This window comes from Papio anubis, chromosome 17 (genome assembly GCF_008728515.1).
Source record: "Papio anubis isolate 15944 chromosome 17, Panubis1.0, whole genome shotgun sequence".
Taxonomy (NCBI): domain Eukaryota; kingdom Metazoa; phylum Chordata; class Mammalia; order Primates; family Cercopithecidae; genus Papio; species Papio anubis.
In genome coordinates, this window is record NC_044992.1 from 52,231,521 (window position 1) to 52,256,328 (window position 24,808).

General features: G+C 55.1%; 3 protein-coding genes across 10 annotated transcripts in view; 1 reads left to right on the top strand and 2 right to left on the bottom strand.

Annotated features, from left to right (window-relative positions):
• Positions 1 to 17,512, bottom strand: part of ARHGAP27 (Rho GTPase activating protein 27) — a 40,246-nt gene extending 22,734 nt beyond the window's left edge. For 6 of the 7 annotated variants that reach the window (XR_002517884.2, XM_021928341.2, XM_009190878.4 and 3 more), the window contains exons 1-2: positions 15,063 to 15,176; positions 13,049 to 13,723 (exon numbers count right to left, since the gene is read on the bottom strand). Coding sequence is in view for 6 of the 7 variants with exons in the window: in XM_021928341.2 (XP_021784033.1) it covers positions 13,049 to 13,705 (657 nt within the window). In the remaining variant the exon portion in view is untranslated. Of the gene's footprint in view, positions 1 to 12,777; positions 13,724 to 15,062; positions 15,195 to 15,642; positions 15,777 to 16,169 lie in introns of those variants that run through there. The other variant, XM_031657644.1, reaches the window with a different exon arrangement.
• Positions 15,082 to 15,771, top strand: LOC108582524 (splicing factor 3A subunit 2-like). Its single transcript, XM_031657645.1, has one exon. The coding sequence runs from the start codon at positions 15,090 to 15,092 to the stop codon at positions 15,741 to 15,743; it is 654 nt and encodes a 217-aa protein (XP_031513505.1). The 5' UTR covers positions 15,082 to 15,089; the 3' UTR covers positions 15,744 to 15,771.
• A 1,339-nt stretch (positions 17,513 to 18,851) lies between the features above and the next one.
• The window catches only part of PLEKHM1 (pleckstrin homology and RUN domain containing M1), a 54,536-nt gene continuing 48,579 nt past the window's right edge, over positions 18,852 to 24,808 (bottom strand). For both annotated transcript variants that reach the window (XM_031657646.1, XM_031657647.1), the window contains 3 exons: positions 22,801 to 22,864; positions 22,125 to 22,282; positions 18,852 to 20,932 (listed from right to left, as the gene is read on the bottom strand). In XM_031657646.1, the coding sequence (XP_031513506.1) occupies positions 20,821 to 20,932; positions 22,125 to 22,282; positions 22,801 to 22,864 (334 nt within the window). In that variant the 3' untranslated portion in view covers positions 18,852 to 20,820. The remainder of the gene's footprint in view (positions 20,933 to 22,124; positions 22,283 to 22,800; positions 22,865 to 24,808) is intronic.

Sequence of the window (24,808 nt, forward strand, 5' to 3'; positions counted from 1 at the left end):
TGAGCCACTGAGCCCAGCCCGTATTCATTTTTTAAAAATATTGTTGGCCGGGTGAGGTGGCTCACGCCTGTAATCCCAGCACTTTGGGAGGCCGAGGTGGGCGGATCACCTGAGGTCGGGAGTTTGAGACTAGCCTGACCAACATGGATAAACCTCGTCTCTACTAAAAATACAAAAAAATTAGCCGGGCATGGTGGCCCACACTTGTAATCCCAGCTACTCAGGAGACTGGGGAATCGCTTGAACCCAGGAGGTAGAGGTTGCAGTGAGCCGAGATCAAGCCATTGCACTGTAGCCTGGGCAACAAAAGTAAAACTCTGTCTCAAAAAAAAAAAAAAAAAATTATTTTTGGCTGGGCGTGGTGTCTTAAGCCTGTAATCCCAGCACTTTGGGAGGCTGAGGCAGACGGATCACCTGATATCAGACATTCGAGACCAGCCTGGCCAACATGGCAAAACCCTTCCTCTACTAAAAATAGAAAAATTAGTGGGGCATGGTGGCATATGCATGTAATCCCAGCTACTTGGGAGGCTGAGGCAGGAGTATCACTTGAACCCGGGAGGCAGAGGTTGCAATAAGACGAGATTGTGCCATTGCACTCCAGGCTGGGCAACAGAGCAAGACTTGGTCTCAAAAAACAAACAAACAAAAACAACAACAAAAATTCTTTTTGTCCAGGCATGGTGGCTCACACCTGTAATCCCAGCACCTTGGGAGGCAGAGGTAGGTGGATTACTTGAGATCGGGAGTTCGAGACCAGCCTGGCCAACATGCTGAAACCCCATCTCTACTAAAAATACAAAAATTAGCCAGGCGTGGTGGCACGTGCCTGTAATTCCAGCTACTCGGGAGGCTGAGACATGAGAATCGCTTGAACCTGGAAGGTAGAGATTGCAGTGAGCTGAGATTGTGCCACAGCCCTCTAGCCTGAGTGACAGAGCAAGATTCTGTCTCAAAAAAAAAAAAAAAAAAAAAAAATTATTTTTTCTTTTCTTCATGTTGGACATTTTCTTTTATTTAGTTTTAAATTTAAAATGTAGGCCGGGCGCGGTGGCTCAAGCCTGTAATCCCAGCACTTTGGGAGGCCGAGACGGGCGGATCATGAGGTCAGGAGATCGAGACCATCCTGGCTAACACGGTGAAACCCCGTCTCTACTAAAAAAATACAAAAAACTAGGCGGGCAAGGTGGCGGGCGCCTGTAGTCCCAGCTACTCGGGAGGCTGAGGCAGGAGAATGGCGGGAACCCGGGAGGCGGAGCTTGCAGTGAGCTGAGACCCGGCCACAGCACTCCCGCCTGGGCGACAGAGCGAGACTCCGTCTCAAAAAAATAAAAAAATTAAAAAATTAAAAAAAAAAATAAATAAAATGTATTTACTTATTTTTAATATCGAGGCAAGGTCTCACTGTGTTTTTCAGGCTGGTCTCGAACTCCTGAGTTCAAGCAATCCTCCCGCTTCAGCCTCCCAAAGTGCTAGGATTATAGGCATGAGCCACCAGGCCCAGCCTATTTGGACATTTTCATAATAAAAAGTAAAAAAAAAAAAAAATTCCCTCAAACTTTTTTACTATTCTCCATCCTCACTGTCGCTACCATATAAGCGTGTGGTCTCGGCTATTTGGGAGGATGAAGTGGGAGGACTGCTTGAGCCCAGGAGGTTGAGGCTGCAGGGAGCCGTGATCTCACCACTGCACTCCAGCCTGGGTGACAGAGCGAGACCCTGTCTCAAAAAAGAAAAGAAGAAAAATGGTTCATTATTTCTCACCTGGAAACAGACTGGCCCTTCAGCTTCCCCTGCTCCCGATGTGTTACAAAGTAGTTCCTCTCGCTTTTAGACACAGCTCTGGAGCAGGCATTCTGGGAATAACACCACTTCAACATGCCCTGTTCCCCTCTGCTCCCAACTGCGACCTGCTACTGTCTAAGTCAAGCACAGGCTGAGGCAGGGGGTGGGTGGGACCTGGCTGGCACAGGTGAAAGGCTGTGTCTGAGGTGGAGGCTCCCAGGGGAACCCTGGGGCAGGCTGGCCCCTCATGGGACCGCGGGCAGAAGGCAGGGTGGTTCTTGTATCCTTGTGCCCAGGAGCTCAGGGGTCCAAACAGGTGGGCCAGGTAGTCTCTACCCGTAAGGCCAGGGCACCAAGGAGATAGGGAGAATTCCTGCTAGTGTTTTGACATCACAGATGTCCCATGCCCAAGGCCCACTGGCAGAGACCACCATCCCTTCTCCACTCCACTCTAGGGCCCCCCCACACCAAGTGGGGTACTCCTGCAGCTCGACCCCAGCTCTGGGGAGCAAAGACATATAAACTCACTCTGTGACAGCTCAGCAGGGGGAACAGACAGAACCACTAAACCAGCTGCCGCCACCAGACCCCAGCACAAGCGGGACCCAGGGCGCACTAAACCGGCCGCCGCCACCAGACCCCAGCACAAGCGGGACCCAGGACGCACTAAAGATGCCATCACAGGTCATGGGGAAAGACAAACTTGTCAGTGAAAGGCCACAGGACAACTGACTGCCCATCCAGAGATAAACAAATAAATAAACACGTATATAAATAAGGGAGGGTCCACATCTCACTCTGTCCATCCACAATAACCCTCAAAGGATTAAAGATTTAAATTTTTAAAAATGAAGCCATAAATATAATCAAAGAAGAAAACAAAATCTAATATGCTGTATGTATATACATATATATAAGCCTATATATTTTATATCTATATATAAAAGACTTAAATATGCTGTATGTATATATATAAAAAAGACTTTGTAACAAAGACTCAAAATATAAAAGCCATAAAATAAACGAGTGATACATCAGACTACATAAGTATACTTTAAGAAAACTTGCATGGCAAAATAATGCTATTAACAGAGTCAAAGACAATCAGGGTGGGGGAGGGAATTACGACTGGTAATAACAGACAAAGGGCTATTTTCCCTAGTATAGAAAAAGGTACCATAACTCAATAAGAAAAAAACCAACAACCCAATACAGAAACAGGCAAAGGATATAAATAGACCATTCACAGAAAAAAAAAAAGGGGGGGGGGGCAGGGAACAAACAGCCCTTAAATATATGAAAAGATAATCTTACTGGAAAGAGAAATGCAAATTTAAAGTACCTTAAGATAATACATTTTATGGTCAGGTTGGCAGAAAATAAAAGTTTGACAATAGTCAGTTGGCAAGGCTTTGGGGACTAGACACTCTAATTTGTGTTGGTGAGGGCAAATTGGTATACGCCTCACGGGACATACCCATCAAATATCTATTATTTACCTTTTGACCCCAAAATCCCACTTCTGGAACTTTTCCCTACTTCTACCTGTACATATGTGAAAGGGTATTCATTATGGCATCGCTGTAACAGCAAAAAATAGGAAACATTCCACGTGCCTGTAAACAGAAGACTGGTAAAATGGATTATTTGTAGTTGTAGGGAAGGAGACACAACCTCTCTAGGTACAATCTCCAAGATACATTGTCAAAGAAATAAAACAAAAAGTAAACAAGGTTGTTTTTTTGTTTTGTTGTGTTGTGTGTGTGTGTGTGTGTGTGTTTTTACCTTGTTTTACACACAGGACGGTGTTGCTTAAGAGAGAGAAAATTAAGTAATCAGAGTCACAGTTATACTCGTTTGTACTCAGAAACTTTGGAAGAATTAAGAAAGAATGAATGAAAGGGGTGACTTTTGAGTTGAGGGAGAACAGAGCAGGGAAACAGGGTACACGTGAGATTTTTACTATAGACTTTAAAATATTGTTTTGACTTAAAAAATACCTGTAAATATACTACCTAGTAAAACAAATTCAAGGCTATTGGCAAAATAGAGGGGCTGGAGAACGCAATTACAACTTGAATGCAAACTCTTAAGGAGACTCGAATCAAGCAGAGTTTTTAAAAAGGACTGATTTTGGCTGGGCGTGGTGGCTCACACCTGTAATCCCAGCACTTTGGGAAGCTGAGGTGGGCGGATCACGAGGTCAAGAGATTGAGACCACCCTGGCTAACACGGTGAAACCCCATCTCTACTAAAAATACAAAAAACTAGCCGGGTGAGGTGGCGGGCGCCTGTAGTCCCAGCTACTCCGGAGGCTGAGGCAGGAGAATGGCATGAACCCCGGAGGCAGAGCTTGCAGTGAGCAGAGATCGCACCACTGCAGCTCAGCTTGGGCCACAAAGCAAGACTCCGTCTAAAAAAAAAAAAAAAAAAAAGACTGATTTTTAGAATTTAAAATATGTCATTGTACTAGTTGAAGGAGAAGAAATTCACTCTTGAGATTCAAATTTGCAGCCTGGAAGGTCAAGAAGAAATATCAAACCTCAAAGCAAAAAGTACACCAAGAATGAAATAAAGAGGCCAAAGATAAACGGGGGAACCCAGTCAGGAGTGCTCATATGCAAAGGAAAGAAAAGGTGGTGAAAGAAACAATAATCAAGCAACAGGACGGGCACGGTGGCTCACGCCTGTAATCCCAGAACTTTGGGAGGCGGAGGCAGGCAGACTATTTGAGTCCAGAAATTTAAGACCAGCCCGGGCAACGTGGCGAAACCTTGTCTCTCCAAAAACTACAAACAAAATTAGCTGGGCGTGGTGGCGGGCGCCTGTATTCCCAGCTTCTCAGAAGGCTGAGATGGAAGGATCACTTGAACCCAGGAGGTCGAGGCTGCAGTGAGCCGTGATGGTGCCACAGCACTCCAGCCTGAGTGGCAGAGTAAGACCCTGTCTCAAAAAAATAAAAAATAAAGAAACAAGAATCAAATCAAGCAACAAATAGATGTTCCTAAGCTGAAAAAAGACCGGAGTCTACAGAGTGACAGGTTCTGTAACTTCCAGATGAGGGTGCTGAGAAAAGAATCCCTATTGAGGCATGTGCTAAAGAATATGTGTTTGATTAGGAACCCCAGAGAAGAGACAGCTGCCAGTAATGAAATGCAAAGTGTAACAGGAAGAAAAAGGAAATGGATAACCAGATCAGAGGGAAAAAACGGCAAGGTAAACCAATAAATGTAAAACAAGCCAAAGGTAATCAAATCAAGTACAGTAGATCAATTGTTAAACGAAATGTGAACAGATTGAATTCTCCCACTAAAAGACAAAGAGTCAGCTTGGGTTTAAAAATGTAGTGATAGGCTGGGCGCAGTGGCTCGCACCTGTAATCCCAGTACTTTGGGAGGGTGAGGCAGGTGGATCACCTGAGGTCAGGAGGTTGAGACCAGCCTGACCAATGTGGTGAAACCCTGTCTCTACTAAAAATACAAAAATTAGCTGGATGTGGTGGCGTGTGCCTGTAATCCCAGTTAATCAGGAGGTGGAGGCAGGAGAATCACTTGAACCTAGGAGGTGGAGGCTGCAGTGAGCTGAGATCGTACCACTGCACGCCAGGCTGAGTGACAGAGGAAGACTCCATCTCAAAGAACATACAAACAAAAAAACCATGAAAATAACAGAAATACAGTGGTGATGGGCAATATGAAGAAACTCCATCTCTACAAAAAATACCAAACAAACAAAAAAAATTAGCTGGGCATGGTGGCATGCCGGCCTGTGGTCCCAGGTTCTCAGGGTGCTGAGGCAGGAGAATTGCCTCAGCTAGGGAGGTTGACGCTGCAGGGAGCCATGATCACACCACTGCACTCCAGCCTGGGCAACAGAGGCAGACCCTGTCTCAAACAAAACAAAACAGTGATGTGACATATGCAAGGAATTAGTAGTTTCAAAAAATGATAATGGTAGAAAATAAAATAATGCTAAGCAAGTGCAAAAAAAGGATAAAGTAAAATAAGAAGTGGTCATATTAACAATAGAAGGGCGAAATTTAAGGCTAAGCACTATAATAGGATAAAGAGGGACACTGCGTAATGATAGAAAAGCACAATTTGTACCGACAGAACACTTTAAATCTGCATGCTCCCGACAGCACTGTAGTTAAATATAAAAAGCAAAAACTAGGAAAAGCACCAGAAGAGCTTTATAGAGAAAATTTGAGAGGAAGGTTTAACAAAACACATATCTATCAGAATTAGAGTAAAAGACCCCTGCCCCCAAGCAAAGGATACGAAGGAAATGAAAGTTTGAATAATATAATCAATAAACTTGATTTAATGCAGATAGTACCTTATATCCCTTAAATAGAAAATGTGCATTTTTCCGGCCAGGTGTGGTGGTGCACACCTGTAATCCCAGCACTTTGGGAGGCTGAGGCGGGTGGATCACTTGAGGTCAGGAGTTCCAGACCAACCTGGCCAACATGGCAAAATCCCCTCTCTACTAAAAATACAAAAATTAGCCAGGCATGGTGGCACATACCGATAATCCCAGCTACTCATAGGCTGAGGCAAGAGAATCGCTTGAACCCAGGAGGTGGAGGTTACGGTGAGCTGAGACCACGCCACTGCACTCCAGCCTGGGCGGCAGAGTAACACTACATCTCAAAAAAATAAATTAAAATTAAAATCAAAAAAGAAAATATGCATTTTTCTTACATGTCTATGAAAAACTTAGAAAAATCATTTACTTGGTCACAAAGAAATTCATAATAAATTTTAAAAGTGGAGAGTTTACACATCTGGAGAAAATGAATGCTTTCCTAGTAAAATATAAAATGGCCACAATTAACCAGAGGGTGAGTAGAAACTTAAATAAACTAATTACCACTGATGAGAAAAAAAATCTGCCACTGAAAAAGGCACCAGGTCCAGAGGGTTTCCTGAGAGGGAACTGTAGAAACCTTTTGAATTCATCTCTGCCAACACCTTCCTCCTCCAGGAAGCACTCCTGGATTTCTCTCTTGCCAACAAGATTCTGGGAGGGCGGCTCCTCCAACATGCCCCCAACAACTCTTTGCAGACGAGTCATATCATATCATATCTGCCATACCATAACGGCCATGCCATACCATATCATAACTGGATCTGCTATTCAATTTCTCCTGGACAGTAAGCTACCTGAGGGCAGGAACCATCCTTTGTTTTTCATTGCTCCCTAGTCACCAGTACAGCAGCTGACATTCACTGACTAGGTGAATACGGTAAATGAAAAAGCAGAAGGCACAATCGTCATTACTCTGTGATGTCTCTACGGGAGCTGCCTGACATACTCATAAGAAGGCAGAATAAATGGGAAGAAACCAACATGCTAACAGTCATTCGATTGAGATTTCCTCCTATTATTCAAATATTTGTAATGGAGTTAAGCGATTTTTATAGGGAGGGAATAGTAATTTACACATTTAACTGGGCCAAAGAGGAGAAAGGAAGGGGGAGGCTGGGAGGATTCTGCAGGCAGGCTCTTCTGCTACCTCTGCTTCCTCTCTCTGGCTCAGTCCCTAGACAGACATGGAGGCCTGGACAGGGGCCCCTGCCCCCCTCCCTTCATGCCTCACAGGGGACCCCCAGCCAGGAGAAGGCGAGGAGGCAGGGTGGGCACCCGCAGGAGCCTGGGCTGGACAGAAAGATCCTGCAGGCCCAGGCAACAGCTCTGGAAGTTCCCTCAACACCAGAATCCTTCTGCAATCTGGAAACACAGCTTCCCAAATTTTAGCAAGAGCACCTGTGCCCCTGTGCCCCAGAGCCCTAGTCCTGGCAGCCCTGTTTCCCCTTCAATATGAACCAACAGCCACTGACCTCTCACTCCCCGGGACAGATCCAGCTCCGAATCTCCCCATCATTCAGGCATGGAGCCCTGGCCACATTCCTGGTTAGCAGCTGCCCCCTGGTCATGATCATGGACCTTCCCATTCCCCAGGGCCTGGCACTGACCACCCATCCAGGCTGGCATTCAGTACGATGCCCACCCCTCCCTGTACTGGACACAGTCAGCTCTAAGAGGGGCAGAGAAAATAGGTCTATGGAGCTAAGCTATGAGGACGCAAAGGCCTAAGAACGATATAATGGACTTTGGGGACTTGGGAGTGAGGGAAAGGGTGGGAGGCGTGTGAGGGATAAAAGACTACACATTGGGTACAGTGCACACCACTCGGGTGATGGGTGCACCAAAATCTCAGAAATCGCCACTAAAGAACTTATCCATGTAACCAAACACCACCTGCTCCCCAAAACCATTGAAATAAACATTACAAAAGATAGGTCTAGAGTGAGGCCAACTGCTGAGTCTTGGGAAGGAAGTGAGGGGCAGGTGGGCTTGTCCTGGGGCCCATCTCAGGCCCCTGGGGGCTGAAGAGAGCCAGGGACTAAGAGGTAAGAACCAGGCACAGGCTCCAGCGAGACCCCAAGAAATTAGGGGGCCTGCAGGGGAGCCCGGGGGTGAGGGTGGTGGGCAGGGAGATCTCTGGCGGGACAGCAATGTGGGGTGAGGGTGGGAGGGGAACCCAAGAAGCTGCTGTCTCCTACGTCAGGTCCTAGGCAGAGGGCTCCTGGGACAGCCCAGGGCTGCAGGTGAGCCGCTGGGAGGGAACTGGGTCAGGTGTAAGGAAACCGGCAGAGCCACCCCAGGGCGGCTGCCCCAGCTGGGGGGTGGGGGTGGGGGTTGCTGGAGGAGGGAGTGCGATCAAGGGGCTAGCTGGAGTCCCCTCAACTTGGCCTCAGCCTCCTGCTGTTATCAACCCCCCTTGCCAAAGGCCACCTAGCTGGCCCCGAAGGGGGACAGGTGGGGCTGTCCCAAGGCCAGTTCCTTTCTCTCAATCACAGTGGCTCCGGCTGCCCTCGGAGTTTGTCCTAGGAAGTGGGTGCGGGGCCTGGATCCAGAGAGGAGGCACCCGCAGGTGGGTTTTAGGATTCGGGAAAGGGAGGGGAGAGTGGGGAAACTGCTGTGGCCGCCCTCTAGTCCCCCAGGGGCGAGGGCTCACTCACAGTTCCCAGCAGAGGAGGAGGAACGAAGGCCCCAGGCTCCTTCCAGTCCGGGCTGCCAGCTCAGGTGCGGCGCCTCCAGGGCTGCTTGTATAAGAAGGTGCAGCGGCCTGGCTGGAACTTCCCTCCCAGCGGCCAATGCTCCAGCAACAGGGGCGGGCTCCAGGCCAGCTCCACCTGCCTGGGCCTTCCCACCCTGGGCGGGGATGGTGACCGCACCCTGAAATCCCAGAGTCAGGACCACAGCCACGGGAAGAGTCCCAGAGTCAGGATCACAGCTACGGGAAGAGTTTCAGAGTCCCCTTTATTGCACTGGCTTTGGCCTGGCTTCCCAGGGCTCGCTGAGTGGCCTCTTTGGGGGAGGGGAGGAGTCATCCCTGCTTACCTCCCCTGTCTCTCTCTCCCCTCTCAGAAGGGTTTGCTTCTGCCCTCTCCTGGGCAGCAAGAGAACAGGAGATGCCCCTCTCCTGGGACATCAACTCTTCCACAGCAGGGCTGGGCACACAGGATGCTCAGAAGAAGGAGCACATGCCTGCCTTCGGTTTGTACTGTTCTTGCCGAGGGGAACATGGTGGCCAATCCTAAAGGCCACCAGGCTGAAACTGAACCTGGTGGCCAGGGTGGGGCTTTGGGTCAGGGGGCCTGGAACTGTCCTGGACACAGCCACTTCCTGGCTGTGTGAGCTTCATCCTGTCACTAAACCTCCCTGAACCTCTGTATTCAGGGCAAATGGAGGTGTCCATGCCTGCCTTCCAAGCTGCTGGGAGCTTAACACTGGGTATAAGCCTTTGAGCAAGAGCCCACAGGATTCTTAGCCCCTTTGGGACTGCGTCTTGCCACACTTTGTCCCCAGTGTCCAGAACAGTGACCAGCCCACCCCAAGTGCTCAATATGTGTGACTAGAGTGCATGGGGAGTGGCAAGGCTGTAAAACACCATCCACGGCAGGAGCCCCTCTGTTCCGGGGGCCCCTGGCCCTGCCCGGTAGCCTGCCCTAAGCCCTGAGCTGCTGCCTGACAGACGGGCGTCCCCATACACTCCCCAGTGCCCCCATGCCATGCCATCCCCACATCCTGCCCCCTCTGTTCTGCACCCACTTTCTTCTGAGATCCCTTCTCAGCAACGACCTCCTCCCCATCTTCAGCCTCCCCATCTCCTGCCCACCCACCTGAACCTGGGGACCACGTTTCCATCCATGACCTACACCCCCTCTGGCCACACTGTGTCTCTCCTCCTGCCCGTTGTCCACACGCTCAAATTGCACACTCACTTCTCTCTTGACCACTGCCCTCTGCCTTCAGCACCCCCCGACCAGCTGAGCTTCTAGTGGCCACTTCGGATAAGTGTCATATGGCCTTTCTCTCACATGACCTTCCTGTGCGTCCTTCTTCTGGACACTTCTTGGCCTCTGAGCCAGCACTCTCACGCTTCTCTTCCCTTTGTCTGGCACCTAAATCCAGGCGGCCCCATCTTTTCTCCACCCCGCTCCTCCCCAAGTCATCCCGCCCTCAGTAAGTAGCACCACTGTCTGCCCACGAGTGCCAGCCGGGAATCTAAAACTCAACCCGATTTCCCTCCCACCTCCCTCGGCCCCCAGGCCCTGCCCATCCACCTCCCAAACCTCTGTTACCACCACATGCCCACGAGACCACCAAGATCTTTGGCCATTCTTGAAGCCCTGGCCACAGGGATTTTTTTCTCAGTCCCACTCCTGTCTCTGCTAAAAGCCTCACAGCGGCTGCAGGATAACATGCACATTCTTGGCAAGGGTCCAGGAGGCCCTGCCCGGGTGGGTACCCACTCTCAACCCCATGCTCCACTCTGAGCCCGGGCCCCATGTCTTCTCTTGCTGGCCTCCTATCCAAGTGGGTGAGTCCCCTAGGACCGTGGCTGTGCCTCAGTCCTCTCTAGATCCAAAGGCTCACCAGGGCTTGGCAGGTATTTAGCTAGTTCACGCCTAATGAACAAGTGAATGGGCCTGGAGGGTCATGGTGAGTAAATGCCACCTGGGACAACTAAGAGCAGGGGTGGGGTTCCCTTGGAGGGCAGGAGCAACTCCCTACCCTGGACTTTGATGGGGGTGGAGCACCAGGGAGACCCACAGCTGCCTCTTGAATAAAGCTCGGTGCAGGGAATGTGGTTTTATTGCACCCATTGCACAGGGAAGGAAACAGGACCAGAGATGCAAGGTGACTTGTGGAGGTCACACAGTGAATTAGGGCCACAAGCGGGGCCAGGGAGCTGCCTGTCTCTGGCCAATGTCCTAGCTCCCCCCTGGGTAAGTCCCCTACCCCCATCACCGGTGCCCCTCTCCCCAGATGCCCCTGCAACTGGGAACCTGCTGGGAGCTGGAGGAAGGATGGGCAGAGGGGCCACCAGGCAGGCGCTCTGGCAGGATCACGGCTGCCTGGTGATCGTCTTCTCAGGAGATGTCAGGACCTGGGCAGTCTCCTTCCTCTTTTGTCCTGGGGCCTTGGGTATTGGCCCTTGGGCGGACCTATAGAGCCCTGGCTCATAGGTAAAGGGCTGCCACACCTCTGACCTCCTCAACACACACTCTCTGTGCACTCTGTCTGAGCCAGACCCTGGGCCAGATGCGAGGTTCAAAGAGCAAGGCCATTCCCCCACCTCCAGGGACTCCGTTCAGATGGGCAGGCACCCTCCCACCGTCACCAGGACAGAGAATGTGGAGAGGCCCGGAAGTGCACCACCGGGAGCCTGCGCAGGAAACGGAGGGGTGCTGCGAGGGAAGAGCGCTGGGATCCAACCACCCATCCCAGAGAAGCTGCCTGGCCGGCTGGCAGGGGCGCGAGACAGGAACCCGCCGCGGTGCCCAGCCCCGCCCGCCGGGTGCCGTTCTCCACTCTGGCCACAAGGCGGCGGGCTGCCGCTGCAGAAGCCCGAGGGAAGGCGGCGGAGACCCAGGGAAGCCAAACGAGGACGACCCAGTCTGGGTGGACTCCCTGCTGCTGCCAAGCGCTTCGAAGCCTTACCTCGTTTAAGGCTCACAACCCTAATCCTTAAGTATTGTGCTTACACCAGAGGACGCTGGTCCTGGGGGAGCGTCCTCGCGTGTAAGTGGCTGTCAGCAGCTGGCAGGTGACCCAGCAGAGTCCAGTTCCCCTTTCCCTAGTCTCAAAACCTGAGCTCTGCATTGTAACCAGAGGGGCAGAGGGAAGACCCAGCAGCGGGCCTACGGAGGGGTGTCTCCTTCGTCTGGGCATCCCAGACTCAGTCCTGGCACACGGTGGGCATCAATGTTCATGGTAATGACATCAGGTACAGCGAAAGAAATCAGGGGCTCCCAAGGTTCAGAGGTCATCTGTCCACCCCCTCCCTTCGGGCTGAAGAACAAACCGAGACCCTGAGAGAGGAAGGGAACTGCCTCTAGATCATCACACGGCCGGTGGCAGATGGCAGAACGGTTCTGAGCATCCTTTTTTCCCCTCGAGCTGCCCCTCCCTGAAAAGTTCCTAAAGTTCAAAATGTCAGGGTCGCCCAGAGTGTTCTGAGGATGTAAGAAGTGCTCTATTTTCGATTTCCCGGATTAACACAACTGGACTCTGAAGAGGGGGGAAAAAACAACCTCACTTAACCGGACGTCTTTCTGAAACAAACGCATCAAGAGTTCTTTAAAAAAAGGAACTGAAATGCTGGAAGCACCCTGAAAGGGAAGCAGACGCCTGACTTTCACATCCACCCTCTCATCTGATCCCAGGATCCTGGGAGACTGGCAAGGCGGTTGAGCAGGGGCAGGCCAGCAACCCCCCGTTCTGTGCCCAGATGCGCTTCGGAATACGCAACAGCTGGGACTTGGAAAGATAATATGGGGCACACACCTGCTATAGGTTATATAACCTCCCAGCAGGGCTTGGGGCAGCAGCAGACCATCGAGCTCATTTCCTTTTCTGCAGCGAAACATGAATATTTACACAAGTGCGATAAAGACCATCAGCAGCCTCACATCAGTTCAAGCACAATTTTGCCACCAATCGGATTACGAAAAACCTCTGGGCTTTCAGGGAACTTTGGGAATTGCTGATGAGGGACTGGGGGCCTGCACCGCTCGTTTCGCGGTTGGGGAGAGGGCGCTCATCCGCAGTCTTCAGACAGAGGTGGGCGTCGTGCCCGACGCTGAGCGGAGCGGGTCTCCTCGCGCCCCGGCTCCGTGCGGACGCGGTCGCCAGCGCGGGTCCCTGCCTCCGAGTCCCCCCGTCCCCGCTCCCGGGGTGGTACCTGCTCCGCGCTCTCCTCCCGCGGCGGGCCGTGCACGTCCTGGATGACCTCGTAGACGTTCTCTGAGTCGCTGCGCGCCAGGGGCCGCGGGCATACCCAGGAGCCCGCCACGCTGCAGGCCTTGAAGCTGCCGCTGCTTCCTAGGAGGCCGCAGGGAGGCGAGACGGCGGCGCGCGCCAGGTCGTCCAGGGACTGCGCGGGCCGCACGGGCGCCGCGGGCCGCAGGTACAGGCAGGCGGGCAGGCCCGGCGCCAGGCTGCTGCGCTGGGTCGCGGCACCGCGTTGCGCAGGGCCGCACAAGGAGCTGGCTCGGCCTCGGGGCTCCGCTGGGGCGCCGTCGGGGCCCGTGGCCGCTGCTGCGCTCACAAACCGGTAGTCATAGGACAGCGGCTCGGGGGCCGCGGGGCCTGGGTGGGGACCTGGCGGCGGGGCGGCGGCAGGGTTGCCCAGCGCGGGCAGCTCGCGCACGTACTGCGCAGGCAGGTAGAAGGGGCGGCCACCAGGCTCACGCCGCACGTGCCACCAGTGCTCGGTGCTGCGCCGCAGCAGCCGGTAGCGCTCATTGGGCCGGATGGCCACGCGGCGCCCGTCCTTGCCGGTGTACTCGAAGGGGTGCTCCACCAGTACGTACACGTCCCCCTCCACGTCCGCCGCCATCGCGGCCGCGGCGTTTTCCTGCAGGCAACAAGAAGGAGGGCCGCGGAGGTCAAGACCACCTAGCCCGGGATAGCCCTGCACTCGGGGACAGACTTAGGTTCGAGTCCCGATCCTGCACTCGCCGTTCGCCTTCGGGCCTCAGTTTTCCCATCTCTAAAATGGCAACTTGCATAAAATCACATCTAAGGCTTCCATTCTTACACTCAGTGCTGGAATTAGGACAACCCCTTCGTTCCGTGGGGTTGATTATAAGATTTGGCCCTTGCTTCAGTCCTGCGGTGGGGAGATTGTGAGTAGTCTTGGTCCAAATCGACTACGAGGGAAGCCTTGGCTTTAAAACAAGGGGTGATTGCCTGCTCTAAGGTTGACACCACGCTTGCTTAATAGTTGACTGAGCCTTATTTTTCCCGTCAGTTAAGTAGGAAGAACACCCCATTTACTGCCGCTACCCGGCCCTGTCCCACCTGGACGCCTCCCGCCCTCAGAGAATCCACAGAGGGTCTGGTAGCACTGCCTCCCTCCAGGAGCTTGCGCCCGGACCCCCTGGTCAGAGTTGGGATGCGGGCTCTGCAGGGGGCCCAGCGAACAGCTCTACCTGGGGGCTGTCCCTGCCCCGCTTAGTCCAAGGGCCTTGATGTAGAGGCCTCTGCTGCCAATGCGGGGGAACCGGTTCTCTCGGTTTCTCTTTCCTTCCCCAGCTGCATCACCGCAGACGTGAGCCCGAGCCCGGCCCGCCCAGCCCGGCCCGCACCGCCCCCTGCTCTCTGGCTCTCACGCCGCCTCCTGAGAAAGGCCCTGCCCCTGCGGCCTGCCCACCTGCCCTGTGACCTCTACAGTGTCCCCACGAGAGTGGCTCCTGGAGAATGCACTCTGAGACAGTGACTATCAGTGCGGAGTCCCAGAGCAGGGCCCCCCAAAGCTCTCTGGAGTGGTGGGCACATGCCCCGCTCCCGCCCCGGCTCCCGGGTGTCAGGGATGGGGGAAAGCCTAACTAAATCTGCCTGCGCCCCTCCACCAAAGCCATGAGTCGGTGGTCTTCTCCGGAAGTCCATGGCCCCTCCAAACTCCCACACTGACCACACTTCCTCCTGCCCCCTAAGCTGGCCGGGACCCGGGGCCAGGAGACCGCCGCTTGCCGAGGCAGAGGGACCGAAGGAGCAGGGTCCAACCGGGGCCTCTGCAGGGCTCCTTCGCCACTTTGTCAAGCGTTCCTCGACGAGGAAAGGGAGTAAACTGAGTCACTAAGCTAATTGGGCCCTGGAGGCGGGGTCATCGAGCTGCCCAGAGCTGAGCCAACAAACCCCAAGGAGGACACTCCCCCAGCGCCCCTTCCCCCTGGACCCCGCAGCGCACTCACGTCGGCTGGGCGGGCCTCAGGGAGCCCATGGGCTGGGTGGGCGGAGCCGGCGGTGGCAGCAGGTTAGGCCCCTACCATCGCCCTGGGCGGGGTTTCCAGGGGCGAGGCCGGAGAGGCTGCGCGGAACCGGAGCTGGCAAATGGAGCAAAGAGGGACAGGGACGCTAAGGAGTGCTGTCACCGATACCCAAAGCAGCCGTGTCTGGGCGGGGCGAGGAGGAGCCTGAATGCCTCTGCTGGGGACCTCGGGGGGCATTGGGACGAGGCCCAGAGCAGAAGGCCGGGACCCGGAGCCGCGACGGCTGCGTCTGAAGGGGCACTGGCGGGTCGCGAGTGGAGCCCAAGGAGGGTGGGACCGCCCCTGCTCCGCCTTCCCCTTCCCCCCTCCCCCCCCCCCAGATTGCTGTCTCGGAGTCCCTGCGTCCCTCCTGTGCGCGGCTCTGGGAATGCCGGGCTGGGGATGGTTGTCTCGTGCGGGCGTTCCCGTTCCGGGGGAGGTCATTTGCACCCTGAATCACCCACTGCGAGCCCTTCCAACAGGATTGCAGACCCGCCCGCTCCGGGCCCACCTCCTCCCTCACCAGGGCCTTTCCCGACGCAGCCCGGCCAGGCCTGGAAAAACTCCGAGCGGGATTCCCAGCACAGGGACGCCCACTGGAGCTCAGTGTCTCGGGCTGGATAAGAAGGAGACCCGGCCTCGGTTCCTTCCCCGACCCTGGGGAAACACAGAGAAGGGGAGGGATTGGGGGAGCAGGGAGGATCCCTGGAGCGCGAGAGCGCACCAGGAGCCAGGAGGTCCCCTGCATCCGCTGCCCAAGCTACAGCGGCGTCAACGCCTGGGTCGGCGCTGGGAGCCTGGGCCTGCTCCCCTCCCGCCCCCAGATGGAGGGCAGCCCTTCGCCTACCTTCTCCTCCCCGTGGGATGCGGCCCGCGCAGCTCCCGCCCCAGCACGGAGACAAGGGGAGCAGGCGCGCGGAGCTACCGGGTGCGGACCCGCCACCTGCCGCACCCTTCCCTCCCCCACCCTGCCCCTTTCCCTACCCCCACCCCACCTCCCACCCCAAACCCGGCTCGGCGCCCCACTCCTGACCCTGCTTGCCCGGGCACCTCGGGGCGTCCGCTCGCCGGCCTCGCCTCCACTTGCCCCGGCAGGCGCGCGTGGGCTCGGCGTCCCGCGCTCCCTCCTCGACCGCGCGACTCCCGCGCTGCCGGGTTTCCTGTTCAACAATATAACCAGGGAGGCACCGGCGGAGAGCGCCCGGCAGAACTTCCTCCCGGACTGGGGCTGGGCTGCGGTTGCGAGAGACAATCCCCGGTGTCCTGGCTTCCTGTCCCCTCTGGGCCGGGCCAGCGCCTGACGAGCGAAGACGCCATCCCCTCCCCTGCACTTCCCGGGATCCTGGGCCACACCTGGCTGTCTCCAGGGAGGAAGAGGCCGCGGGGCTGAGACGGTGGGACTGGGGAGGGCGGGAGCCTCCCCCGTAGCTTCTCCTGGCCAGATTGCCCTCCCACCATCCCCCACCCCCTCTTGATCCTTGTGGGTTAGGGAGGCCACCCTCCAATCCGTCCACAGGGTAAGCTCAGAACCACCTCCAGGAGTCCAGCCCCAGGGTCCTCCGCCTTGGGGGTTTTCTGTTTGGGAATTTTCTGCCTCTCTGGACAAGCAGCCTCGCCCTGATCTGAGCCTGCACTTACTCCAGACATTACAAGCCACAGCCCCAGCAGATCCCCCGCCCTCAGGGGCCCCAAGGAACAGTTGTGCCTGTGGACTTGGCTGTGTGTGCCAGGAGCTGGCTGATTCAGGCCAGTGTTCTGGGAGGAAGAGGGGCCCGCACCCCAGGCCATGGCCCCTCTTGACACCACCTCCTGGGGGTCCAGGGTTGGGTGGGAAGCTGAATCTGGCCAGGCTCATTCTGGAACTCCCTTACCTCTATATCTTTGCCTCTGCTAGGCATTGCCCACCCGTGAGTCCCCACTTCCTCTGAGAATCTCAGTGTGTCTGAGGCTTGGTGGCACCTTGGGACCCTCCAGGGTAGGCACACAGCAGAACTTGGCATTGGTCTTTGGTGCCTGACATGCTTAGAAAATATCTTCTCTCCCTCCCTACCTTTTAGGTGCCTCCCCACCTGCAGCACAGCCAGGCAGCGCTGGCACTGGCGATGGTCTTTGGTGGGGTCAGGCTGGTATGATGCCCCACTCTGCTGCTTGGCGGCTGGTAGGCCTTGGGAGCTCTGCCTTATCTCTGCAGCTCAGTTTTCTTTCCTATCAACGGGATAGTAACACCCACTTCGCTGGATTATTGCAAGGATTAAATGAGGTCCACTAAGCAGTGCTTACCACATGCCCAGCGCACACAATATATCAGCTATTTTTTTTTTTTAAGACGGAGTCTCACCGTCGCCCAGGCTGGAGTGCAGCAGCGTGATCTCCGCTCACTGCAACCTCCGCCTCCGGGTTCAAGTGGTTCTCCTGCCTCAGCTTCCTCAGTAGCTGGGATTACAGGCATGCACCATCATGCCCAGCTAATTTTTGTATTTTTGTAGAGACGGGGTTTCACCATGTTGGCCAGGCTGGTCTTGAACTACTGACCTTGGATGATCCAACCTCCTCAGCCTCCCAAAATGCTGGGATTACAGGTGTGAGCCACCATGCCCGGCTATATCAGCTATTATGACTACTTATATTATGTGATAAACTCTTGGGGGTTGGATTGGAATCTCCAAACTGCCCATCCTCCTTCAGGCAGAAGAGGAGAAGGGGAAGTCCCAGCTACTCGGGAGGCTGAGGCAGGAGCATCGCTTGAACCCGGGAAGTGGAGGTTGCAGTGAGCCAAGATCACGCCACTGCACTCCAGCCTGGGCATCAGAGTGAGACTCTGTATCAAAAAAAAAAAAAAAAAAAAAAAAAAAGGAGGGGAGAAATGGATACAGGTACCCTCAGAGGCGCTTTGCTGAGGCTGGAGAGGGCCTGAGCCCACTGGCAGGGCAGCACCAGGTCACATGCCATGGCCCTCCACTGGGCCTCCCTCCCCCAGTTTCTCTTCTCTGGGCCTACCATCTACTGTCCTGGAGGGAGGTGAGGCCCTTGGGGGAAGGTAGGGCACCTAGATGGGCAGAGGGTGCCACCTTGTAATCTGAAAAGGACCTTCAAGGACAGGAAATCACAGACCTGAATGTTGTCTGTTTCCATCCCATTTTACTGCAACCTGATTTCCCTGAGAATTAGTCTGTTTCCTGCTCCTGTTCTTAAAATGGACAGCAGTGTGGGCCTCCCCTTGGAGGGATCCCCTGGGCTTCTCCTGGAACTTCTGAGGAAGGTCAGCAGCCAAGTAAAAGTCATTTTGAGCCCTAAAACCATGAGCCCTGAATCGGGGACTCTGCTTAAATAACCCATCTTTCCTGAGCCCCAGCTCTCCTTTATTTCTCCTCTGAGAAATGTCCCCTGTATCCTGAGGTTTCACATGATCCAGTGTCAAGGGTCTGTGCTTTGACATTTAAGTCACAGGAAAAGAAGCCACTGGCATGGGATCAGTTTGAGTTGTTATACAAGTGTGAGTACACCTCCCCAAAGACCCTGACTGCTGGGCTTGGCAAGGTGGCTTTCTTACTCTCTTCTCCCTGCCCACTCCTGGCATGCAAGCCCTCTGCCTACAAGTGTTTGTCACGGACCTCCCAAGCCTTCCCCTGTGCCAGAGACTAACAGGGGGGTGGGGGCCCCTGACAGATGGTAACGATGGCTGGTGGTCTCCTCCCCGGCAGTGGCAGTGTTAGAATTCAGAAGCCAGACCAGTGATGAGAAAGATCAGGTCTTTACTGCAAAATCATTCAAAACTCACACGGCAGCAATTCCTTCAATACATTACAAAGACTCCTCAGGGCCAGAGCCCTGCTCACTAGGAACAGTGTATTGCATAAAATAACATTTTAAAAATAGTGTGGGCACTACCTTTCTGCAGGAGGGGAGGCAGGAAGAGTCAACGCATCAGAAAGCACTGGCAGCTTCTGGGGAATGGGCCCCTCAGGGCCTCAACCCTGCTGCCTCCAAGGGCACCTTCAGAGAGAATCCTCACAGGCCCAAGCCCTCCTCAGGCCAGGCTCCTGCCCACTCAGGGATAGGGCAATGAGGGCTCTGACTAGGCCAGGCTTGTGGTGGAGCATTAATGTGGGCCATGGCGGTGCAAAAACCCAGCTCCTGGCTTAGGAGGCGTTGGCGTCCGGGCACAGGTGTGCGCCATGACCGGGAGAAGCTGTGCGCAGCCTCCACCTGCCTGCCACCACCGCCTCTGTTCTGATGCACAGGGATCCAGCTCCAAGGCTGGGTGGGTGACTCAGCAGCTGATCGCCCCCAGGGAAGGGTGGAGGTGGGCTCATCTCTGACAGTGACATGCGGATCTCCACCTGAGGCCTCAGACTCCAAGCTGAGCGCAGGTAAGACAGCTAGGACTGAGGGCCTGCTGGGTCCAGGAGAGGTGGAGGATGGCGACAGAGAGACCAGCAAACCCACATTTCCCCAAAGCCTGGAGGGTCTGAACATCGATTTGAAAACAATTCCAGGCTCCCACCCCAGCCTCAAGGCCCCTTCAAAGGCAGTCCTGCTCCGGGGAAGTTCTTCAGTCTCCAGTGTCCTGGCTGGGCAAGTTCAGTGATGCTGTGGGAATTCATGGCTTTGTGAGGCGGCAGCTGCATCCACAGGGCAGCTCCCCGGCACGCCCCGCACAGCTTAGGGCAAAGGACCAGGTCACTTCTCCACAGTGCAGGGCATGGCTGCCTGCCCTCTCTGGGGTCCTGCCTATCTGTGCCCTGGCAGGGGTTAGTCAGGCAGAGTGTGACCCCAGGCACCCACCAAGGTGGGCCTGGAGCATCTGCAGCAGCGCCCCTATCTGTAGAGGGGTGAGGAGGGCACGGGGATAGGGGGTGGGCAAGACGGTGACCCTCCCTAAACCGAGGAGGGCTCAAAGTGCTGACAGTGCTGGTTTCCAGTCATTTCTCCTTCTCCGAATGGGGCCAAGGCCCCCGGCTAGAGAAGAGCTAGGGGCTCTGACGCTGAGAAAGGGGTGGGCTCAGCAGGCGAGACGCACTGGGGTGAGGAGTAAAGAGGAGACGGAGAGGAAGCGGGGTCACCAGGACTGGCCCTGCCCTGCTGAGGGGCGGTTTGGCACTGGCAGTGAGGGCCAAGGAAAGGCACTGGGTGGGCCCACAGGCCCTGTCCCAGCAGTGGCCTGCCCGCCAGCCACCCGCTGCCTCTAGGCCAGGCCTGAGTGGCTCCTGTGCACCCACTGGGGGTGAGAATGTCTTGATTTCTTGGGTGACTCGCGTAGGATCAAGAATAAAAAAATACTTTCTGTTGAAATATGAATGGGAAAAACCCACCTTAAAAAACTAGACCTTTTAATCAGGAATGTGGAATTGAAAATGCTCCCCAAGCCTCCTTTCCACAGTGTTTGGGCAGCCCTAACAGAGGTGCCGGGACGCTGGTGAGCCAGGGCCTGGTGAGTGAAAGGCTCTGTCTGCCCGGAGACAGGGAGCATCTGGTGGTGGCCAGGCCTCCTGCAGCAGAGGGGTGGTGAGGGGGCCAGGGGACATCACAGGGGCTTCCTGGGCTTTCTCTGGAAGGTCGGTGCTCTGGTCACATCTGAGGGTCTTCCTGACAAGGGGGCACAGCTGTGACACGGTGAGTATCCTGGGCTGATGGCAAACCCAGCTGGGATGGCTGAGCCACACTCACCCCCGGCCTTCAGAGCGGGGTCAGCAGATGGGCATCAGGCGAAAACATTCTGTTCCTGGTACTTGCGCCGGCGGGCACAGCGGGGGCAGCCCTTCTTCACCACAGCCTGGCAGCTCTGGTGGAAGACGGTCTTGCACTCGGCACACCTGGGGAGAGAGCAGCACGCCTGCTAGTGCTGGCTGGGCTGGAGGTTGCCCTGTGGCCACGCTGGCCAGCGCTTTTGACCAGAACCCATGATACGGCTGTGACGTACTGTGTAACCCATGCACGCACACTGTACCTCTCCATTCCGGAACAGGAGATTCTCAAAACAGTGCTTACCCATATGTTACACAATGCACATGGATATTCTCTGTCCTACTACATTTTTTTATAAATGCGGCTTGAGAGTCATTAAAGATTTCTTGCCTGTATTTAAAAAACATTTACTTATTTTATTTATTTTTCAGAGTCTTGCTCTGTTGCCCAGGCTGGAGTGTAGTGGCATGAAATCGGCTCACTGCAACCTCTGCCCCCCAGATTCAAGTGATTCCCCTGCCTCAGCCTCCCAAGTAGCTGGGATTACAGGTGCCCACCACCACACCTGGCTTATTTTTGTGTTTTTAGTGGAGACGAGGTTTCATCATGTTGGCCAGGCTGGTCTCGAACCCTGACCTCAAGGGATTCACCTGCCTCGGCCTCCCAAAGTGCTCGGATTACAGGCGTGAGCCACCACGCCCGGCCAAGATGGTATAATTTTAAAAACTCAGCCCCAGGCCCATTCAGGGCTGAATCCCAGCCAGTGGACACCGACAGAAAAAGAACTAATGTTCCCAGTTCAGTTTTCCACTCCCACATGGGTTGCAGGAAGTCTGGACAAATTTTTCCATTGAGAGGTTGCTGATAATGAGCAATAACTGGAACAAGAGTGATCATTTCAGCAACAGAGGCAGTGGCAGTGGCAGGTACCACCCACCAGGTGCCCACTTTGTGCCTGGTCTCATGCCAACAGTACAGGGCAGTAACTCATACAATCCTCCTCAACCCATGCATACACTGTGGCTCCAGCAGGCTCCACTCAGAGAGCCGGCAGCCACCTCTAGGAAGACAGATGGTTCTGTAGAGGCAGAGGAGTCCTGGGAAAGCTTGTCTTGTCTCCTGAGCTGGACCGGAGCTGGCCATGACTGCCCAGGGCATGGGCCGTCCCAAACAACTGCACCATCCCTTGGCACGGCACAAAGCCAATGTTCAATACGCTCCTGCCCATAGAACGAGGCCTTCTGCCCTGAGTGCTTGGGCCAGGCTGTGGGTGTGGGGAAGGGTGGGGCTGGGAGACAGCTGGCTGGGTGTCCCACATACCTGACTGTGGTGTCAAACTCAAAGGGGAAGATGATGTCGTGGTGCCGGCAGATCTGGCAGATGAAGCCGCGCTGGGTGCACAGGTCGCAGTGGTAGACGTGCTGGGAGGCGAATTCGATCAGGGCCTTGAGGAATCCTTCATACACCCCGTCTGCAATCTGCGGAAGGCAAGTAGGAATCCTTCATACACCCTGTCTGCGATCTGTGGGGGGCTGGTAAACTGAGGCCCCAGGCCTTTCAAGCAGCTGCACTGAGGCGCCATGGCACCCTGCCTGGAGAACTTCTACCCCCAGTTTCCACGTGGGCAAGAAAAGCAAACCTGCCTGAGTCAGGCTGAGCAGTGCCAGCGTCCAGCCCGTGGGCACTGAGGCCACTCAGGGCTAATGGGACTCACAGATGAGACCGGACTCCACTGCACCCGCCCCCTGGAGAAAGGAGTATTCCAAACTCTCTTCCTGTGATCCTGGGGTTGCTGGAGTGCTTGCTTATTCCAGGGTGTGGGGGGTATCCGTCCCTGCCCAGGAAGCCGGGGCAGCAGGGCAACCCACCCCGAGCTGCAGAAAAGCTGCAGACTGCTGTCTTCAGTAAACTACAGACACCCCTCCCATCTTCCCTGCTGACTTCTCCGGGAATGAGGCCTCTCTGGAGGTCTGGGCGGGGGAAGCATGACACTCACCTGCTGCAGGTCAGCAACACTGAACCTATGCGGAGACTCCAAGAGATAATCCCTGTGGTTGAGCCTTCAAACAAAACACAAGCGATTCTTCAGAGAGGTTTCCAAGACCCGGGCCAACCTGTGTTGTTTGTTTTCATTCCCCTGGCGCTGCTCACCAGGCAGACACCTGCCGCCTGGGCAGGGCAGGGGCTAGGAACGTAATTCGGCCTGCCTGGGCTTGGGGCCTGGTCTTCAAGGTAACTAGCTGGTGGGACCTTGGGCAAGTTACTCAACCTCTCTGAACCTTGGGTTTCCCTCTCTGGGAAATGGAGTTGTCTGGATTAAGTAACTTATTTAAAGCATTTGACTTGGTGCCGAGCTCACAGTAAACACGTAATTAATCATAAGGAGGAGGATGGGTGCTGACACCTGGGACCCGGAACTGGGCTAAGAGCTTCATACGCATTCATTCATTTGATTCTCACAATAATCCTGTGAGGCTGGTACTATCACAATCCCAACTGAGAAGAGGAAATAGGTTAAATCACTTGCCTGAGGTCACACAGCTAGTAGGCGGGAGAGCTGGAGTTTGAACATAGGGGCCTGGCTCCAGAGCCTGCACCCCTGTCTACCTGGCAAATGCCTAGAGATGAAGGTTGTTGTCATTATTGCCACCATTACATACCAGGGACAGTGCTGGGGGCAGTAATGCACAGGATATGGCCTCTGCCCTCCTGTTTGGCCCCTGGTTTGGCTGAGGGACAGACATTAAAGTGTCTGGTTTCCGTGCTACACGAGAGCAACTGAGACGTGTCCTAAGTACAGCAGATCCCATTTCAGAGGTGGCCGGGGCAGCAGAGAACAAAGGCTCAGCCGCCAATGCAGCTCTAGTTTCCACTACACCAATGGGAGGGATCCAGGGGGCCCCATCCTGAGAGATGGAGAGGAAACACCTGCAGAAAGTTCCCTGGTACAAAACCTGCCTGGCCTGGCTGTGTGTGTTTGGGTGGGTACTGGCGGTGGGAGGTTACTCCAAGTCAGAGGATGCTTGGGAACCTGCCCCAGGGTGCCCCAGACATCTGGGGACAGGATGGTGCCAGCCCTGGGTCTGGGCCTCCCGGGTGCAAGCTGTGAAGCATCTGGAATGGGGGCTTGGCCTTGTCCCAGCTGGTGGCCTCAGCTGTGGTCCAGGGGAGCCCAAACCGGGGTGGAAACAGTAAGTCCCACCAAGCAGCCATATAGGCCAAGATGCCAACTGGCCCCTCAGTTTACCAAGCTGGTGTCCCCAGTAAACTTCCTGCACTCTAGGAAGGGAAGCTGCCATTTGTCACCAAGAAAACATGGGACACAGCAGGCTGGGGGGACACAGGTTGGCCCTGAGCTAGCAGGAGTGTGGGCTGATCTGGATGGAGAATTAGCTTTGCCATCCGTCCTCTGACCACAGTCGTGGAAGCTCTAGGAGCCCCTGTGCCCTGGGCCCGTCACCCTCTCAGCAAGGACTTGCAACTGGCTTCTCTGCAGTGTTCAGTCAAGGCCAGAGGGGAGAGGGTGCTGGCCCAGGGGTGAGAGGCCACTTCCCCTCCTGGCCTCCAGGAAAGAAATTCTCGTGCACTGGGGCACAGCCAGGCCTACTTGGGGCCTCAGTTTCTTCACCCACACAATGAGGAGAACCCTCTTTGTCCTCTGGCGTGAGGCTGGGAAAGAGACCACAGGAATCTGGAGGGCTCTCTAGGAGACAGGAAAATGAGGGGAGAGGTCAAATCTTAGCTCCTGGAACCGATGAAGTGATGGGGAAGGAGAGGGCCGGGCAAGGGCTGGAAGATCGGGGGGACATGGGTGGGGGCCTGGGTGCCACCTGTCTCCTAAGCCCCGACTCCTCCTCGGCCCACTGCTCCCTGGCCGTTGGGAAGGACACCGAGGTCTGGTGGGTGGACAGGGTGTGGGGCATTTCTGTGATGGCTTCCTCCCAAGGCTGGAGAGGACACTCTCAGGGGCTTCTCTGGCTCTTGGAGTCAGGTCCTAGGTCTGC